Below are 21,782 nucleotides of genomic sequence, written 5' to 3'. Positions count from 1 at the left end.
TTGTTTAAGACAGAAGTGGGAGCAAGGCCATCAATAAGACTGATATTTTATTTGTAGGAACATTCATAAGTGCTTTTATAATTTAAGGCATAAACTAGCACTATTTAAGATAATACACAGGGTTTATTATACTCCAGAGAAACCTAAAATGAACAGTGAGGTGAGTCATATGACCTCTTAGCATTTTGTACAGCAGTTATCAGATTGACATCTCAGTGTTTCCATGTTTATGTGTCTGTTTATGTCTCCTTGGAACAAACATGTCAGAGAAGTGGACAAGTATGAATGAAGGCTGGGGTGGAAAATAACTTATTACGGTCCACCTTACTGCAGCTTTGTCAAATTGTAAAATACTCAACATTTCAAAAGTGTAGTTTAACTGAAGTGTATGTGATGTGGACCAATAATTGACACGGATATTATTCCGTGTACTTGACTTTATTGTAGAGATGTGACTTTACCTGAACAACCTGGTTTTGTTGTTCTTGTCAGTAAGGGGATATATTTTAATGTACAACTCCACAGTAGCAACTCAGGACTTAAAGTACACTTTAAATTACTTTTTATTTTTACTTGAGTACATGGGTTAGGGTTAGGGTTACCAAAGAAACTGTACTTTTACTTGAGTTCAATAGTCATGTACTTTTTCCACCTCTGAATGTAGATCTGGCCTTACTAGCAGCAAGGAAATGCATAGCTTTAAAGTGGAAGGCATCAAAACCAAGAAATACCACACTTGTGGAATGGACTTCAAGCTACAGTGACTTAGACAAAACGTATTATAAGAATAAAGGCAGAACCTCAGACTTTTGGAGTAAACTGCTTATATCTCATATGGAATTTGTTGACATCAGTGTTGAGAATGATGATAACAGTGGGATCTCAGTCCATCTATTATGTTGCTTTGTTGGCTTGACAATGGGTTTTGATTCAAGTTTGTACTTCTTTCACCTTTTATGTTAGCAAAACATTAAATAAAAAAACAAAAACCTCAGCAGTGATCTAGAGAAATGGGAGACAACCTGAGCTGAATTTTAAGTGGCGTTGCAAATGGTCTGAATACTTATATCAACTGATAATTTTGTTTATTTTAAATTGATTTGCAAAAATTTACACCATTCTGTTTTCACTTTTTCATGATGGGGTACTGAGAGTAAATTAATGAGACTAAAAATGTTTTTTAATTGTAGCATCAGACTTTGGCATAACAAAATTGAAGACGGGGTCTAAATTCCTTCTGTATGTCCTGTACATATATCTAGGAGGTAAATTAAGAAGCTGATGGCAGCCCTCTTCTTCCATTCATGTTTATTTTCTTTCCATCACATTACATCACATAGATCACATTATCAGCATCTTACATGGTCATCCATCTTTTTTCGAGCACTAGTTATAGGCTTGACATTCACACAAATACTCCTTGAGTGCACCACTCCTCACAAAGTGCTTCATCCGTGTGCGTGGGACCGCTGATGAAGAGCAGAGCCCACACACAGGAGGAAAATCTTGCCCTCCAGTGAAGACCCAAAGCTGACGTCATTTAAAACGCTTTTTACTCTGCGTTCGTGTCAGGCTGTGATAAGCGTTTTCTTTCACTTTTTAGGACAACAAACATCAGCCTCGGGTTATCAGACACTGAAAGGGGAAATCGAACATATAAAACCCTTCAGTGTTTTATCTCCTATAACGACTGAAAAATAAAAAAAGGAACAAGGGGGGCGGTGAGCGATGCTAGACATGCAAAACAACCTCAAACTCAACCAGACAATCAATCAATCAATGAAAAAACGAGAAGAAAATACAACAAGCAGAAGTCAGTTTTCACACCAGCCAGTGTAAGGCTCAGTAAAAACACAAGGAGAAAAATGGTCATCAAATAAGAACCAGGACAAACAATAAGAGCACAAAAGAAGAAGAAGAGGAGGAAGCAGAGGACTGAGTGGAGCTGCCATTGCAATGCATTACATTACATTTGATTTGGAAGGAGATCCATTGGTTTGCTGCTGCTGCTGGTTTACACACAAACTGACATTCAAGAAAGCAGCACATACACTTTTGACGTGGAGAAAAAATATATATGAAGGCTTTTTTTATGCACATTTCAAGGGTTTAGTTTAGCTTAATATACTGGGTAAAGGCTTGGGTGGGACCACAGTAAAGCTGGAGAGCAGGAGAAGAGGAAATAGGAAAGGACAAAGTGATTAGAGACAAATCACCGCAGCGAGTAAGAGGAAACAGAAAGGACACGTCTATTAGGAAACAAGTGGAAGACACTAGAAAGCGTGCTGTCTGTTGGAATGTGCAGGGCAGGAGAAAGAGTCCACAAGGTTAATATTTTCATCCTGCCGAAGAAACAACTAAACGTTAACCACGAATGACAACCACACGTTCAGAAACAAATGACTATCTGGCAGGGAGAGAGACAAACATCAAGTGTGAGTGAGATGTCACCAAAGGTTAGGTCTTGTTCCATTATAAAGCATCTCATTGCACAAAGTAAAGGATAGTAAAGCAATACTGCATGGTTGTGTCACTTGATATGAGTTAGCAGTGTGGCGACAGCTGTCTGTGGGTGTTAAAAGATTTGGATACCGAAATCATTACAGGTTCACTACAAACTAACCAGCAAACAAAACAACAACAACAAAAGACGTTTCTTTCTGTGGGTTTTTTTTTTTATACATTCAAAAGTTTTTTTTTCTCCCCTTTGCCTCTAAGCTACAATATACATTGAATCTTTACGTGTTATGTTCACTATAGCTTCTCAATTGACTTTTATTAAAGAAAGAAAATATTCTTAGCAACTATAATGTAAAAAAAACCTTTCATATAACAAGATACAACAACAAAGAAAAACAACAATATATGAAAAAAAGCCTCACGGTTCTCTTTATGTTGCATATGTACAAGAAAGCCCTGAAACTGCAAATCCATTTACATCGTCACTGCGCGTCTTGTGCCTGCCTTCCAGCCATAACACAGCTTCAATCTCCATCACTCATTCTTTAAGTGGAAGTTAGTAAAGTTGATCTTACAACCAGATATTCACCTATTAAGGTCTCTTATCTGTGCACAAAAACTACTCTCTATCCACTTAGGTTGTCAGACTTTTTGATATTTGGTTACTTTCTCAATTTCAGATGCTTTAACCAATACAGTCTCTCCTATCGTGATCATTGATAATACCCAAAAGTAACAAAATTTTTAAAAACTAGATCTGCTTCATTTGGCAGGTGCATAGGAGTGAAATTAATCACGCTCACTATCTTAATTGCACAAATATATTTGCAACATTCACTGTTTTTGCGCAACTTAGGCAGTGTGCAGGAATTTGCCTGCGATATTTCATGGCTGAAAACAAGAGATTCCCCAATATGTGGTGCCTAGGGCTTCCGATTTTGCTGCCATGGTGTGTCTTTTACTAGACTCCTACTAGTTTGAAAGTATTGTGACAACCATTGTACCCAAAGGCCACAGTGACCAACATTACAGCACTGAGTCAAGCTTTTTCTGATGGTAAAGCTTCAGCCTTGATAGTCACCGGCAACTTTTAGTGCAACTTTTCAAAAAGGCTGAAATGCAGGAACCTGTTTACATAACTCTGACTCTGCTGGTGGAGTCCAAAAGTGCTGACACTGAGGATGGAGAGAGAGCTGATGGGCTGCATGCCACACTCAGTACGTTTACATGCACCGTAACGTCGACTTATGGTTAACGCTTGATGAGGCTTTTGACTGGACTTCTATCCTTATCCCAATATACCTGCACAGCTGGACAATCAATTGTATTGAAAGGAGGATGGTGGATGGTGACATCCCCTCTTTCAGCTAGGTATGATGGACCTTGTCCTGTTGACAAGTTGCTACTAAAAAAGCAGGGTCTGTTCAAAAAAGTCCTTTCCCACTTTTCTTTGACCTTGATGAAAAATGTTGCAGGATCAAGGAATGGTGTGACTAAAAGGACAGGCTAAGAGAATGGCAGTGATAAAGAATCAGACTTCTCGTACATTAGGTGAATTTTAAGGATGTGACGTAGGTTTACTGTGTAAAAACTACTTTTTACCACAAATGAACTACAAAATTTGTACCAATTGTCTGACGTGTTCTCTGTGATGTTTTGTGCAGCGAATAAAACATAAAACTTTGAAATAAATTAGCAAACTAAGTTTTTTTTGTTTATCAGCATGGGGCAGCTTTTAGACAATATGACAGTCTGAACATCTAGAACAGTTGAAAGGATCTCTTATTGTACTTACATCATTAAATCATTTTTTGCTAAGGTGTTTGTTTAAGTAAGATCTGTTCTTTTATTATCTGCCTTTCTGTTATAGCTTTAACTTTCTTTTCTTTCGAAGCTGTTTAAGTCTACACAGACTCTCTTTGATTTTCAGCTCTTGGCTAACTTAAAGGCACAATGAAAATGACTAAAAACATTCCTTTAATACAGAAAAATCTTTTCTGTTCGTATTTTTTGTTACTATGATGTGAACTGGAATAATTACATTATGTCATTAAGCTACTTTTAGAATCATACAAATACCAGAAATCAAACTTTAAATTATTCTTAGACCTGTCAGAGAAGTAGCTACACAAGCGCTGGCTCGCTTAAGCTTCCTTAGCTTTAGCTAAAGCTAACATAGCTACACTAGCTACATAACTAACATTACTATGCAAGCCAATGTAGCATAGTTAGCTTTGGCAACATAAGCTTTGGCAAACATAACATAGTTATCTAGATAGTATATCTATGTAGCTAAAGCTTTGTGAACGTAGCTTTAGCCACATTAGCTACACAGCTATGTTAGCTACATAGCTCCATTATTGATAGCCAAGTTATCTTAAGCAACGTCAGCTTTAGCAAATGTAACTAAAGCTAACTTAGCTATGTAGCTTCTTTTAAGCTCAGCTTAACAAATGTTGCCTAAATAGCGCTGTTAACTCTGTTGCTTAAGTAGCTTAATTAGCTACACACTGGCTGTGTTAGAATGTCTCATGGAGGATGAGCTTTCTTCCTGTAAGCAGACTGTTTACTCGGCTTTTTTTTTTTACGTATTGTAATAAAGTTTTGCAGGCCAGGTTACTGACTTATAACATTTGGTATCCTAACCCTTACCTTAACCTTTACCCTAACCCTAAAAGGAAGTTTAATCTGACTTTATTTCAAAGGTTTTAGGTTGTATTTCTGTTCTGAGAAGTACAGCGTCTCAGATGAACGGCCTGTGAGAGTGGCCGTCAGAGATGAATGGTCTGCAGCCAGACTGCCTTGTATCTTTTAGTGAATTCAGTGAAACAGCTCTTTTCATACTTCTGGGTCGTTTCTCCCAGTTAGGAACCTTCCAAACCAAAAAGGACTACTTGAAAAGACCCTTTCTATGAAAACATGGACACATTTTTTGGCTCCATACATTCTGTAAAGACTCTATGCTTTACTTTTGGCAAAATGCGATGCACACCACTCTCTAGCTTAAGATATCTGAAGGTAGACAACAATGTACCTTCTGCTCTGGTTAGCATTGATGCTAATCAACACTCTGCATGGAAACTGTGGAACATGTGCAGAACACCTGTTCCAGTCTAGTCCCATTGATGTTCAAACAAGCAAGAGTAAACCACATCCCCAGCTGCATTATCTTGGTGTTTTCATTCATCTTCAACATTCTCAGTCGCACTAAGATGTTTAAATGGATTATAAAAGTCCAGTTTTAGCCAGTCTAACACAATAATCTGGCTTGTTTAAGTGCATGTAAATGTACTGAATCAAACCATGACCAAACCAGGGATAAAAGAATGAAAAGTGGTATTCAGCACTGATACAGTCACTACCTCAGCCGAGTAAAATGTAAATAAGCAGGAACCTGTTTGAGTAAAAGCACAAAGATGAGAATTATGGGTAAAAAAGAATATCATCCCAGAGGATAATCAGTGTAAAAGCATCTGTAATGTGTAGCTGAAACCGGTGTTTTCCCTTCACTAAAACAAGGCTGGTGCTTCTTTCCTCCAAGGAAAGGCAAGTGACCGACTTAGTACCAAGCTGTACTTTTCAGTACCTCTCACTCACCGGTGAAAACAGCCAGCACACAAAAGTCCAATAAATCTGACAAAGCAAGTTATAGCTGTCAAGATCACTTGCTAACAATGGGGGGACCTCAGAGGTACAGAACCTCTCTCCCTGACACCCCATTTATTCCAACTAGGCAGTGACGACGCCCTCAGAAATAACAGAAAATCCTCTCACTTGAAAAGTTTGTGTATATAAAACGTCCACGTATAAAACATATCTTTGTGCAGTGCAACGTAGTGCAATTTCATCAGGTTGGTTCACCTTTTTTTTCTTTTTATGTTCTTTTCATTGGCACTTTGTGAAGATTCTGACCAGAGGAGGCCTGCAGAGAGAGACCTAGCTTATCTGGGATGCTGCTGGGGATTTCCAGGCAGGATTCATCATTTTTTCAGAATTAAATGACAGTTAAAATTCACTCTTTATGACTGACGAGTGCTTAACATTTTTGCCCAATCACTTGAAGACACCAATTAACACTCGAGCATGTGTTTCTCCGTTTTATCGCTAGGTGATAACTGGTCGCCAGCAGACCACAGAAGTCACCCTGTGGCGACAAAGGACAGCACAGGTGTTTCTATGGAGACAGAGGACTGTGCCTCAGTCAAGGATGCTCCACAGCCGGCTTATAGAGGAGAGGAAAGGCACTGTGTGTGTGTGTGTGTATGTGGGTGTGTGTGTGTGTGTGTGTGAGAGTGAGTGTGGATGTATATGACAATAAGGTCAGATCAGTGTCAAAAGAGAACAAACAGCAGAATTTACAAGAGGGAGTTCAAAAAAACTGCAAAAGAGTCAAAAATAAACATCTATAATGAATACTCGCCTTTAAAACACCTGTTGTTTTTTTTTCTAATAAGTGGAGTTTTTCCTCGTCTAAATCAGCATCTAAGGAGAAAGGGCTTCACAGTGACAGTAGAGAGGACTTTTTGGGGATATTTCAATTTTGTTAATGAGAAGCAGGGTATAATCTAGAAAAGTGGTTCTCAACTGGTGGGTCAGGACTCACGAAGCTGCTTCCAGTGTGAATGTGTGCCTGGAACAAAAGGGGGACTAACAGTCTATAATGGACAGAAGTGGAGGCCAATACTTTAAAGTCCCTGTAAAGTGAAATCCAACATTTGTGTCTTAACATACTAGATATGTTGGAATGAGGTTGATGTAAACATGTGAAAACACTGAGATTATACTGCCTCATTCAAAAGATTTTCAAGCTTAATTTCATAAACTTAGACATTTTCTATGATCAAAATTTGGCCTGGTGGATCATAACACAGTGGTCTGTCATACAACAAACCTAAAATAAAGATTTTTTTTATCACTTTACAGGGACTACTGGCATCACCTTCAAAGGCAAGGATGGAATGTTTCATAAACTTGAAAAGAGGACATCATCTTGAAAGACAGAGGGCAGAATGTTCATGAAGCTGAGGAAATTTGGGGCTTTTTCCTCCATTTTTGTCAAAGCGTAAGCCATAATTTGCAAAGTGGGTTGAACTGGGGTGAATTTCAGTAATTTTACACAAGATTTTTCCTTATTTATCTCATCTTCATCGAATAAAAAGAGCTGGTTTTCCCAAGAAAATGTAGTACTTCCTCGAGGAATTGCCAAAATTTCCATTTATTCTAGGAAAAGTAAAAATAAAGTGTATGCATGCCATTCTGTAACAGCATGCCTTTCAGACATATTTGTGTTGTCCTGTTTATTTAATCATGTTTTGTTCCATCTAAGGACCAAATTGTGACCTTGTCTATTAAATACATTTGTGTGGCTATAAAATCTTTGAGATTTGGGTTGTAATTTCTCATAAGGAGGTGCTGATGGCTCCTGATGTCCAACGGATTGAGAACCACTGACCTAAAAAAGAGGATTTTACGAATCAAACCTGAATATTATCTGCGTCAGTTGAGCACAAGTTAATAAAAATGCTCCTGAGGGTCTCTGAATGAAAGGACTGCTACAAAAGAGTGACAATTTCCAGTTACGTCTTTTACTTTTTGACATTTTTATCACGAATAAGGGATCAGTATTAAGCTGTCATACTTCTTTATTGAGCCAAATACATTTAAATGCAAATAGCATACTCTTGGCCCTTGGTTGTAGGCCTAGGAAAAATAGTGGGCCAATTAAAAACCAAAGCTTCTAACACTCCACTTCTTCTTTAATGCTTGTCTCTGTTTGCTTGGACTTTAAAATTAAAAGGGAGCTATTTTCTTTTTCAAGTCTGACTCTATTTTCAAAAATCAGTTTTCTTTTTTTTTTTTCAAATAAGAAAATAGATTAAAAGGGATGAAGCTAAAGGTAAAACGTCTAACTATCTACAATCTACCATCTACATTTTATCTAAAGTTTTGAAAAGCAGGACCATCACTTAACATTAAAGGCCTTTTGCAAAAATCTAAACTCCACTTTGGTAAAAACGTTTTTAAAGTTCTGCTTATGCAGTTTCAGTTCTTATTTTCATTATCAAACGTAAGACCGAATGTTGGATCATTTTACAAGACTAATCACAACTTTTTCTAAAATAACAGAGGTCAGTTCTTTCTATCATAGTCTGTATTAATGCTGGTTAGTGAAAGTTTCTTTCAAAGACTAAAGATTGGGTAACCTCTCCATTTGAAACTGTAAGAAGTGAAGTGACCGCCTGACTTATAGTCAGGTAGTGATTGGTGGGTTACAATCTCAGTTAATTAGCTAAAAAGAAACAAAACAATTGACATGAATCAAAGTGTGTGTAAGAGTTTCAAAGGTCTGGATCATTCATTGTGGTAAACAATCTCTTAAAGCATATCAGCTGTCATAGGGGAAAAACTGAGCCACTGCTCCCCTAAACTACAATGACAACCACAAAGCAAGAACGACAATATTAGATGCTGTAATTCTGCTGATTGCACAGTGCAACTGCTAGTTGCTTCAGCATGTCACTGCTGAAAATAAAGTCTAAAGAAATACAAATCCACTCTCTCAGACAAACGCTGTGGTTACAGTGATTCCCTAAAAGACAACTCATTTCTTCAAGGTGCATATCTTTTAGGGTACAAGTGTTAGAGAAGAAGAGACGGAAATAGAACTCATATATTGTGTATGTCTCTCAAAAATGTTTCAGAAAAGTCCATGGGAAACTTTTTGTACCACTTTTTTCTGAGGGTTTTGTGCATCTTTGCACAATCATAGAAAGTCTAGCTGGCTGTTGAATTATCTTAAAGAACAGACTTTAGATACTGATAGATATACTGTCCATATCATCCAGGGACGATGCAGAGCAAAGTGATGCTGATTTAAGGATTTTTATACTGTCGGTTGTAAGTGAACAGGCTTTAAGCCTTTGGTAGCTTTGAAGTCCCTTAAACAGTGACAATAAAAACGGATATGCTACAGAGGTCTTACCGAGCAAAACTGGTGTTCACCCTTGAACTTTCAAAAAAGAGTCATGATCCACGCCATAAACAGCAGATTACATGATGATCCTATAATGAACAGAGTATACCAAAAGCTTATCTGTAGTCTTTAAACAAAGCCTGGAGTTTAGGCTGTGAAAAATGGCGAGTGAAAAACAAAAAAAAAATCAAATCAGTATCCAAATTCTTGAGTTGTTTCAGTCTTAGAAAAAGTCTCCTATCCTGCATAAAAGTTCTTTTTTCTAACTGATTTTTCTTTTTTGTTTCTTTTTATCAACCAGTTTCATTTCTCTTTGTGTTTGGAAAAGGGAAATAGAGAAGGCGAAACCCCTGCTGGGCTGAAGGAAGCAGCACTGAAAGCTCCATCGAGATGACATCTCCCCTCCGTCTTCTCAGTGGAAGAGCCCACCTCGCTGTCGCTCTGAGTGAGGAAGAGTTCATCTTATGGACGCGGGAAAGGGGCAGGATTAGTCGGTGAATCTCTGACAGGCTTTTTTCCAGCGACAGGCTGTGCACCACATGTCTCTCTTCTCCATGCCGTACACCTTTCGGCACTTCTTCGCCTCCCCGCGGGGTTTCCTTGGTAACAGCAGATGTGACAGCATAAGGACATGCACACACAGACATCCAGACGCCCACACGGGCATAAAAACACATATATGTACAGAGGCGCTCAAAGGCAGACCAGTGTATTCACGGGCATGTAGAGGCAGGATCAGGGTCACAGGAACAAAACAGACTTTACTTAGAACAAGTCAATATAAACAAACTGTTAACAAAGGAAGGCATCTTTGAAAAGGGAGGCTGTCTGATACAGTTGTTCATGCTCCTTTTATGTATCCTGATTCATCATCATTAAGAGCAGCTCAGGGTTTGAAAATACAGTCTGTGTCATGGACCTTGACTGCTGTTATTATTATCATCATTATTTCAACTTTAATATTAGCATTATGGCAGAGAGTCTTCATATCTTAACTTTCAAGCTCATCTACAGCAAGCCATCAAAAATATCACAGTTACAAGGGGAACCAAATCCAATTCATAACCTTTCATCCTCCTGAGACCTGAGCTTTTATATGGTATGCATTTTTAATATCTCCTACTTATATCAGATAAATAGAGCCTGGTAAGTATAATAACTAAACACTGTATCTCAACAAATAGTTTTCAAAATGTAAAAAAATGTATGTTTTCATATAAGGACAATGGGTCTATTTTACTGTATAACACAGTAAAGACACCACTGTAACACAATAGCTCCCAACCTTTTTCCCTAGGGCCTCACCTACTCATATCTTAGAAAAGATAAAGCCCCACTTCAGTGTTGTCAGCATTGACAAAAGAAACAGCAAAATAGGCCTACATACATTTGTTTTGACAAAAGATGAACAAACAACCCATTATCATGTCTGTTTTAGTGCCACTCTAGAAAAAAAGGAAACCCAAAATTCACAAGTTTAAAAAAGTAATAGGCGAGAAGAAAATAGAAATTTTGACTGTAAAAGTAGTAAATGTATGTGAGCCAAAACAAAGAATTTTTAAGATGATTACGTCCAGAATCAAACCCTGTTTTCAGTTTGGTTTCTTGTTCATTTTTGACTTTACACTGTTGTAAATGTACAATTTTAAAATCATACATACTTTTCAAAACATACTTTCTGATGTCAAAATTTAAGATGTTTTAACCTGAATTTTACATATTTTTCTCGTAATGTCCAACTTTTTTCACTCTGAAATTCTGATTTTCTTTTCATGTAAGTATACAGCTTATAATCTTTAAAAATCTTTTTTTAATCAAAATTTTACTTTTTTGCTAAAAAATTAACAGATTCTATCAAGCCTGGAGCAATGTGAGAGCAGGCCAGTGGAGGACCGGGTAGGGAAGACAATTTTGCTTCAGCATTGCCCTAATGTGAGCATATCCAACCTGCATCACTGTGGAAATACTTCCATTTAGTACTCTCATTTACTAAAATATTTTAGCCTTTAAATAAATAAAAATGCCACAAATGGTAATAGTAAATGGTAAATGGTAAATGCCACAAACTTGTTATGATGAAATGAAATCTGCACTACAATGACCACTTTAGGGTGTCAAGTAATGAATAATTTTGCATCAATTTATCACAAGAAGAAAAATATGCAGTTATCCAGAAATTCCCAGAGGCAAATGCCAGATTAGGAAATACAAACCCTGAAAAATCTGGTCGTAAGAGTGATAAATTACGCCTCATTTTAAACCAGCTAAAGTAGCAAATCTTCACAAATATGAGCTGGAAACAGCAATGCAAAATCCAGCTTGAAAATGACTAAAGTGATGAATAAGATAAGACTTTATTGATCCCCAGAGGGGAAATTCTGGAATCCTTATCAGAAAGGTAATGGCCAATATTTTGTTGGTTCATGAATAGGATTAGCCCTTAAAGCTAAGAATTCAGAGCAATTTGTATCTGTAATTGACCTTTTTGTCACTGACAAAACAACAGTCCCAAAAGAAAACAGCTTGTGTTTATTTGCAGTGATATGTCAAACAAAGGAAGAGAGAAGAATGAATCAGGAATGTTTTGGATGATGCCCAGACCCTCATTTTTGATCATGGCTGAAGCAAAACTAGGCTCACTGTCTTGATTTGACCACAATAACTGAGGGATTCTAAACCAGCTTAATGCTGCAGCATACCTGGTTCCTGGTGTTGCTTTAGCAGCCTGTGTTGTTACTGCATGGTTCTTGTTGACAGTGGTGTGCGTGCTGGCTGCAGGCTGTCTCTTCTCACCAATGCTGACTGTCCGCACATGAGTCACAGGACCCTGATGGTGTTAAGGCATCGTCAGTGGACTGTCAATTATTACATTGATACAACAATTGATAACAATGATAAAACAACAGTGATACAACTCAACGTTATAATATAGTCTTATGACCAGTATAACGTCTTAATACTTAGATTCTGGACCTGTGTGAAAAGTCATCAAACATAGTATCACTGTTTAAACTAAAGTTATACCGATAAGAACCAGTCTCCTAACAATCTCAGAAAGCTTGGCTAAAACCTCTTCACTAAAAATACAGAAATGTGCAACACATTTTTATAGAGCTGGTGAAACCCATAGCCGGTGCAGGTTAGGGTTTATCATCAGAGTAGGTGCCATACAATGCAATGAATTTTATATGTCTGTAAGAGTTTTAACAAAATCACTTCAATACAGGATTGTGACTAATTGTCCTGCCATGCCCAACGCGGACAGATCAGTCACTGGTGAGACAATTGTGCATTAATTCTCTCTGGTCTGCCCTATATTAAATCCACAGCTCAGTACCACTGATATAAAAATCATCTTTACGTGTTTTTCTACAACCGCTGAGCTCACATTACATGTGTTTTTCATGTCCCTGCTGTGGTTGCCTGCCAGTTTCATTATTGATTTTCAGATCCTTTTATTGGCTTGTTAATCTTTCAACAGTTCTGTGCCTCTGGATGTCTGCTGTGCCTTTAAGATGCAATATGCACCCTCTGGATCCCTTAGGTGCTGTGACTGTCTCCTGGCTCTCCCATGAGCCCACCCTGTCATTCCCACATTATGGTATCTTTTACAAAAATATGTTTTTGTTGTTCATTTATTCATTCAAACCTTTATTCATTCTCGAAAGGACATTAAGGTTTCCCTCATTTCCAATGTCGTCAAGATGTTGTAGTTTGAAGTTTTTATTAAAAAGTGTAAACTGATATATTTTTGCTATATGATTGGATACACCCTATGGGGAACTTAATCATGGCTCATATTTAATGCTGTCCTTGTGTACGCTTTTGTTTTTAGGTGTTTTATCTTGAATGCACACTATAAGGACAAAAGTAAAAAGCACATGACCATTATGCCAACAGGGACTGTAATGACATTGTGTTCAAACACATATACTTTAATATCCAGTTGCCCCTCTTTTGCAGCTATAACAGCTTACACTCTTCTTACAAGGTTTTCCATAGGAATTTGGAGTGTTTCTGTGGGAATTCTTGCCCATTCATTCTGAAGAGCATATATGAGGACAGGCACAATAGCTGGTTGCTTGATGGGTTGATGTCAGGACTTTGTACAGGACAGTCAAGTTCTTCTACACTGAACTCATGTCTTGCTAGTCCTTGCTTTGTGCACAGGGGTGCAGTCATGCTGAACAGAAAAAGAGCCTCCCTCAAACTGTTGCCACAAAGTTGGAAGCATAGCATTGTCCAAAATGTCTTGGTATTAGGATTCATCTTCACTGCTTAAGCACGATTTTTGTGCTTACATTAACGCCAGTGAAAGTTCTGAACTCTTCAGCTATGGAGAGCCTTGGTGACTTATACCTACCATACGCCTCAGCAGCTGTTTAACCTGATCTGTAATTTTACATCATCTTCCGCTTCATGACTGAGCCGCTGTTGTTCCTAAGTGCTTCCACTTTCTTATTAAAAAAAAAAAAAAAAAAACCTTGCAGTTGACCTTGGAATATCCAGCAGGGATACAACTTCACAAACTGTCTTATTGCAAAGGTTGAACCCATCACAATACCACGCTTGATGTCACTCAGCTCTATGGAACGACCCATTTTTATCTTGCAAATAAGGAATGCATGGCTAGGTGCTTTATTTATACACCTGTGGCAACAGTCCTGATTGAAACACTTGAATTAAAATAAACAGGTGTGGCCAAATACTTTTGTCCATACAGTGCATGTCAAGCACTTTAAATTTGTTCTTTTGTATGAGTTATTCTTAAAAAGAAAATCAGGTGCCTCTGTCTATAAACAGAAAATTGGAATGAGGATGCAAGGGGGTGAAAAATCAAGGAAACAAAGGCAGCGAGTAGAAACAGCAGGATCAAAGCTTAGATTAAGAAAAAAAGGCGTGAGACAAAGCCTCACTCACCGGAGCGCCTTTGAAAATGACAGGAGGGGACTGCCACGACACACTGATGCCATTCCCAGTCCCAATTCCAGGCCTGGTCCCATTACCACTGCCTAACTCAGCCAAATCAGGACTCACTGGGATACTCACTGGGGCAGTTGCCTGGAACATGGACAAGCACCCCACAGAAGCCAGAGGAGAACAAGAGAGAAAGAAACAGGGGAGGAAAAGAGCAGACAGAAAATGTGAGGAGAAAAAAATGAATGAAAATCAAAAATCAACCTAACTTCAACTCTGGGAAAGAAAAACATGCTTGCCATAAAATGAAAGAATAATTTAAAGAAATTTAGAGGAACAAAACTGGCTGGCTGTTGTAGAATTTGGTACTGAGAAGCTTCCAAGCGAGTATAAAGAAAAGCCTAAAAACCATGTAGTTAGCAGTACTGAATTACAGTGGAATAAAGAGGAAATAAATCAAATAGTTATTGCAGTTTCACCTTGGATGCAAACTGTACATCTATTTTTATGTGCAATTAATGTTGTCATGGCAACTAAGTTCAATACTTTATAAACCACTGTAAAAGACTGATTTTCCATCTAGGTTGAAAAAAACTTTTTCCCCTCCAAAGGCATATAAGTGAAGCGCACACATGAATCCATATATTTACAAGGAAAAGAAGAAGAAAAAGAAACAGAAGCAGCAGCAGAGAAGATCAAACAGTTCAAATAAAAAGTTGGATTTTAAGCTTGATTAAATGTTATGACTAAACTTGTTTGACTAGAAAAATATTCAGACTCCATTCTCGGTGTGACCTTGTGTGAGTGCCTTGAAGAAAGTTTGGTTTTCTTTCTCTCCCTCACATAAACTCCCACACTGGTGTAGGAGTTAAGTAATTCAGCCTAACCCTACAGCTTTTTCCCACACTCATCTCACAAACAGCCTCTGCACATTCAACAAGATCGAAAAATCTGAAACTTTGGGGCTTGGAAACACACCAACTAATGTTTTATTATTATTTATCTGCAGAGGCACCGCTTCTCAAAAGGAAAAGTTTTGTTTGTATGTCTGTGTGAGTGTGTTTTATGGCCAGGTGTGTGAGTGCGTGTGTGTTACCTGGTAGGCGTGGTCAGTGCGGATGTGGCAGAGCGTGGATGGAGCGGACTGGCTGAGCAGTGTGGGCGCGTGGCTCTGCGAACCGTTCATGTTGATGTGTTCAGAATGAGGGACGTTGGTGAGCGGTGGAGGAAAGACGGGCGGGGGTCCGGCCGTGGTGGGGGAGGTGGGTGTGAGGCTGGACAAGCCCTCCGTCAAGCTGTCCATGTTGACCTCGATCTCTGAGTAGTAGAAGTCCTCCTCTCCGTCGCTGTAATCCGAGTCACTGTTTCGCCTGCAGGAGAGGAAAAAAAACACTCAACAAAGGTTCTGCTTCTTCTTCAGCTGATATAATTAAGTTTTGAGCCAGATTAACTTTATAGGTGTGAATAATGACCATTGGGTCTCTTTAACTTTGTTAAAAGCTCCCTTTGAAAAACAAACTTTAATGTTGCAACTCTTTCATAAATTTGGCTGATTACAGAAACTTTAATATTGCATGGTCTTACCCTCTGTCGGCCAAATTAAATAGAGTTGTTCCCTTTCACTTTATTTCATTTACATAACTAAGGCGCCAGATAATGCCCATGTCACAAGTTTAAAAGCGTTTTGAGTCTTCCCTCTTATCTTTGACCAATATTTTGGTGACTTGAGTCAGAAATGTCAAAAATGCACCAACTAATTCTGCTCATTTCTACAAAATATGTATGCTTTTATGATGAGCTGTGAACAAACAAATTCTTTTAAACGCTGTTAAAAAGACAAATACTTTAAAAGGCTGTCTTTGGATCTAATGGCTCTTAAGGTATGATCTTTTGCCTGTGAAGTTATAAAATGAAAACAGCTGTTTGTCAGCTAAAGCACAGAAAATACAGGAACTTGTTTCTCTGCTCAGCAGCAGGGGGCAGTAAAAGCCAATGTGCTGCAAACATGCTGTGAAATGTCAATAATGAAGACACACAGGATGACTCTTCAATCAAAAACTGTATGAGGTGAAACTGATGTGTGGTGTAAAAGTTGCACCAGCTCCCTCTCTCTGCTCTTACAAGAAATATAAACACGATTCTCAAACCACTGGCTCTTTTATATCAGCATCAAGAAATTAAATATCAACAATGCATTTTTTCTGTTGTTTTAAGGTTTCCAAGAATAATAGACGATGCTGTCTGAAGTATATGCTGCATGGAGTTAAAAAAATAATTTAAAAAAACATAATGTGACTAAGGTATCACCTTTAATTTCGACATCAGTATTTAGTCTTTAAAGCACTGTAAGCTAAAGGAATGTATCACAGGAATGCTTTAAACCGTGTTAATAACTTCTATCATCTTAACTGACAACATATCTATAAGCATAGATGCACATGAGCTCAGACTAATTTACAAGCGCTCTAATTCTGATATAAAAGCACGCTGTTGGACGGCGTCCAGGCTGTAAAAAGTCAGATGTGTGTCACTATTCTCGTCTTACCACATCATGTAAAGGTTTGACACAGATTCTCTGAAGGTGTAATAAAGATTACTTCACAGACACCTACAAAGTGAAGGTCGCCCCACAGCATTAAAAAAGCCTGCTTCTATAAAACAAATGTATGTCGTGTTTCAATCTGCTTTAACAAAGAAGATCAATATGAAAACAAACTTTAAAACTACATCAGTGTCATAATAAAGATCATCAGTGTGACTCACACGGATCATCACTCTGCCTTCTGGCTATTAGTGTGTGGGAGTGTGTAGTGGTTCAGCTAAGATATGTCTACATGAATAACAAACAAACAAGTCAGAGTTTATCCAAAGGAAAGTATGAGGACAAGAATTTTAAATGTTCTAAATTCAAAATAGATTTTAAATGTCTTTAGAAACATTTTAAATGATAGAAAAAAAGATTGTGATAATAGTTTCATAATGTAACCATAATGGGACAGCTTGAACCGTTTTTTGACTAATGACCGCTGACTCACCCCAGGTGGACGGTGCGGATGTGTCGCTGGATCCCTGAGGAGGTGCTGAGGACCTTTTCACAGTTCTTCCACAAGCACTTGAACATCACCTTCATGGAGTTCTGAAAATTACAATTCACCACAAAACCATTATGAGTAAGATTCAGATTCTCTTTATCGTAAGAGGAAATAAGTTTTGTAGCAGGAGAACACAAAAGACAACATAAACAAGGACAATATCAGCAGTGAAATAAGACCTGATTAAAAAGTCTAAATGTCAGACACAAAAAATAACACAATATAAAGAACATTATACACACAACTGGCAATATAATCAGTCTGGAGCTCATATCAAAATAGAAATTATTACCAAAAAATGCAAAGTATAGTGAGAAGATGTGCAAATTAGCAATAACAGTGCAAGAAGAAGAAGAACAACAACATAAGAGCTAACTGCTATTAAGTAAGACAGTAAGAGTCAAACAACAGCTGAGCAGATTTGGTCAGTCGAAAGCGTCATCACTAAAGCAACACTGAGTCTCAGAAAAAATGTTTCAAGGTAACATCAGATGAGATGATCTTTACCAAATTTGGTTATCAGCTACATTCTTAAATGTAAAATAAAGTCATTAATGCAGATGCCAGGGGGCTCTCAATCAAAACATCAACAAAGATGGCACCAAGGGCCTGGCCCTCTCTATGCACAGACCCCGCACAGTGCATAGGGCCTATCCCCAGAGAGAGGGGCAGGGGGACTCGCTTTGGCCGAGAACAATCGCTGCCCAACGTAAATATGCCGCACAAAACTTAAATTAGATACAGCAACAGAGCGGCAGCACCCAGTAGCACTTCCTGCTTCCTTATGTGGCTGTCTCTGTTGTAACAATACACGTGTGGTTTTTGTCTTCTTATTGATTTTTCTTCTTCCTTCGTCTCTTTTTTTCTTCATTTTAGCAGTCTTTTATGTCAGTTAGCAAACAAAGTTTGTAGCATCACTGCTAACAACTGTTATGAGCATGGATAGAGAATTATAACAGCACAACTTTTAACAAAAAATGAAATCTAAATGACCAACCAGCCATGTTCTTCTGTTACAGCTATCAGAATTTAAGATTTTTCTGGCTTTGAAAACTGTTGGAAATATTAGAGATAATGCAATTAAGCAACTAAAAATACATGTGGCATAGGTTAAGGCTATTCTTCAGCGTAAAAACTCTTCACATTGTACCTTTAACAAGAAAGAGAATATCAGCTTTCATCTTTAGAACACTGGTGAGTGTTTCACGGGAAATAAATTTTTATGCAGCATTCATTTTCATGTCATCCCTTTTAAATCTCACTGGCAGCCTAAATAGAAAGGCCTTCATGGAGGATTGAATGCCACTCTACAAGGGTCCAAACACTACACCTCATTAGAGAGCCATTAGAGCACCAAGCCTATAAAAATAGAAACCAGATATGTGACATGTTCAGACATGGATGAGGTAAAGGAGAAGGATGGAGACTGAAAAGGACAGAGATAAAATTGCACAACGTTGTGTCAATACTTTCATTTTCACTGACAGATTGATGAGCAGAGTAAATGTATTATTTGGATCTCCTCCTGCTGTCTGTGCCTGCTGCGAGCTGCAGCAGTAATCTATCTAACCGGAAATAGGTTTTTTTGAAAGGGAGCAGCCTGGGGGTGCCCCCAGTGCTTAACACAACATTTAAGCCTCCTGTCAAAAACACAATAAAACATCCATACATTTTAAGCACACTGACCTACTTTTAATCCCACATCACAAAAGTAGCATTTAAAATATGAATTATATCTGATCCTCCTTAAATCTGAGTCAATACAAAGCCAAGGTTAACTCATTTTTTAAGCAAGTCACAAGAAGATGGATGGATAGGTGGAGGAGGTGTTTCAATTCATTCTTTTTTTTTTGCATAACAGGGGCTGGCAGCTGTCCCATGAGCAGGCAGGAGCCTGCATCACTACTAATCAAAGAGACAGTGGGTGCGTACTCTCATTACCTTTCAAAAGAGTGTAGAGAAAGAAGGGAGGGAGCAGGAGAAACAGAAAAGGGAAACAAAGCCAAAGAGGTGAGAGTAGAACAGGTTTTTATCAATGGTTGTGTTAACTCTATCTTGCGTTACTGTTCCACTGAACTACTTCTCTTCATCTGATTCCAAAAGCAATATGCTGTTACACTGCAATACGAAAAAATGATATAGAATGAAAAAATACATTTAGTTAGATACAGTATAGTCAGAGAAAATTTGGCCTGATACAGTATGATTAGATTAATAATGGCATAGTATGATATGACTGGTACAGTGGGTTAAGAGACAATACAACTGAGTCTCATATGATGTAATGTGACATGACAAGCCATAATACTACATAATTAGATACTGTACAAGTAGATACTTTACGATATGATACAATATGATAACATAAGATAGCTCCTCCTGCTGTCTTGCTGCAGTATTGGTCATTAACCCTGCATCAATTATAACATATTGACCATGGTTTCAAACTTCATAGTTAAAATACAACAAATACATTTTTTTCAAATCGTCAATTTGTTTTTCTGGGTACTTTGTTTTAATTTGCCATTTGATATAAAAAAGATAAGATGCGACATAATAGCTGATAGCTCTGTTCACAAATGCATTTCCTTGCAGTTTCCCACCAGATTAGCATAGCAGAGAAAATGTAATTAAAACTAAAAATACATGCTTAACATTTTCCATAACAGTGACTGCCAGCTTCAAATCTGCACAAAATCCTTTTTGCTGTGGACATTATTGTTCTGTAGGTTCTTTGTACCACTTACTGTGACTGTCTGAGTACAGAGACACAGACAGACAAGTAGCCATAGGTTAATCAATTCATAAGCTCAAAACACATCGGCATTATGAATCACATTGAACCAAAAATGCAGTAGCCTACCATTGACAGACAGCTTGACAAAAAAACCCTAAACAGACCTAGACTGTAGGAGTAGTATGCTCTCACTTGTTTAAGCTGGATTATGTGATTGTGGCAGAATGTGTATAAAATGTCATGATGTGTTCAGTTTTTTGACAAAAAAACTGAACACATCCAGTTGTGAGGACAATAAATGTACATGCTTTTCTGTAATGTAATATAGCTATGAGACGGAATGGTGACTTTTTTAACTTTATAACTCAAAATCTACTCATTTTACACCACATCTGTTAAAATGGATAGTTGTGTGTTTTTGCACCAAACAAAAGAAAAGCATCAATAAAGGTAATGATAAGGACTCCAATCAATAAGGGGGCTTTAGATCTAAAATATAACTTATATCTCTTTGGTAGCCGGTGCTTTTCTGTCCTATCAAACATAAAAAATAATCGATGATATGTCATTTAAAACATGTGGTATCAACAAAGAATTACATTTTGGCAACCTTATTAACGAAGTACCTTTGTTAATGCACATTTGATAAGGTTTATATGGTTATTTTTAATGTTTATTCAAAGAAAAAGATTTCTCTCTCAGTCTCTGTGACTGATTTATAGTGTTTTAAATATCAAAACTTGATGAAATGATTTGAGATGATGAACCAGCACCTTTAAAGATTTTCAGAAAAACAGTGATAATATTAATAACTGTAATTTTAATATTGTTGCATCTCTAGTTGCACTAAATTCCTGTCCCATTGAGCCAGCTCACTGCTGTGCATGTCTCGGCTTCAAATTATGTCACCAGCACATTATGTCAGCTCCATGGAGGGGTATTTTGGCCTCAATGCAGTACAACAGAATGAGTCTAAGAAGCCCTTTTGAAGTCCATTTTAACATACAGTAGCACTGATGTAAGATAGTTTACAAAACTATAAAATATAGTGCCTTGGGGCAATTTTGACTTAGACTCCAGTGCTGCACACTTACAGCCATTTCCACTATAAATTAACACATAAAAAAATCAACTGCTTAACTTTTGCTGGATTTATGCTCATTTCCCACCGTGCTTTTAAAACAACCCTCCTAATAAAAGTGACACAGCAAAGCTAGTCATTAATCCCACAAACAATCACAAATCACTTAATTCCCTAAGCGTTTTCCTTGCATCTTAACACCGTTACAGTAAGACTGGTGATTGCCATGTTTTGATAATCCTCTTAACCCACTGCCTGCACAAAATCAAACTGCCTTCAATCCAAGGGGCAGCTGCTCATAGAGGGCTTAGACCTCTGGAGTTGGCGTCAGCTATATTGCGACACAGAGCTAGCTCACGTTTTAGCCCTTTTCCTGACAACTCGTGTGTGTGTTTGCGTGTGTGTGTATTCCCCCAGTGTCATCCTCCTTAATTTCCTGTCTGCTTATCTATGGTATGGCACTGGTCTCTGGCAGCATAGTCCTCAGAGTCTTTATGCTTTTATATATTTGGCAGCTCAGTA

General features: G+C 37.9%; 1 protein-coding gene across 3 annotated transcripts in view; it reads right to left on the bottom strand.

Annotated features, from left to right (window-relative positions):
- Window positions 1-1,293: 1,293 nt before the first annotated feature.
- Window positions 1,294-21,782, bottom strand: part of si:rp71-79p20.2 (zinc finger protein 704) — a 56,729-nt gene continuing 36,240 nt past the window's right edge. For 2 of the 3 annotated variants that reach the window (XM_041800246.1, XM_041800249.1), the window contains 5 exons: window positions 17,386-17,486; window positions 15,447-15,720; window positions 14,354-14,494; window positions 12,133-12,260; window positions 1,294-10,032 (listed from right to left, as the gene is read on the bottom strand). In XM_041800246.1, the coding sequence (XP_041656180.1) occupies window positions 9,921-10,032; window positions 12,133-12,260; window positions 14,354-14,494; window positions 15,447-15,720; window positions 17,386-17,486 (756 nt within the window). In that variant the 3' untranslated portion in view covers window positions 1,294-9,920. The remainder of the gene's footprint in view (window positions 10,033-12,132; window positions 12,261-14,353; window positions 14,495-15,446; window positions 15,721-17,385; window positions 17,487-21,782) is intronic. The other variant, XM_041800248.1, reaches the window with a different exon arrangement.

This window comes from Cheilinus undulatus, linkage group 11 (assembly GCF_018320785.1).
Source record: "Cheilinus undulatus linkage group 11, ASM1832078v1, whole genome shotgun sequence".
Lineage (NCBI taxonomy): Eukaryota > Metazoa > Chordata > Actinopteri > Labriformes > Labridae > Cheilinus > Cheilinus undulatus.
Note: the sequence above shows the minus strand (reverse complement) of the source record. Positions and strands in the feature narration are given on the sequence as shown.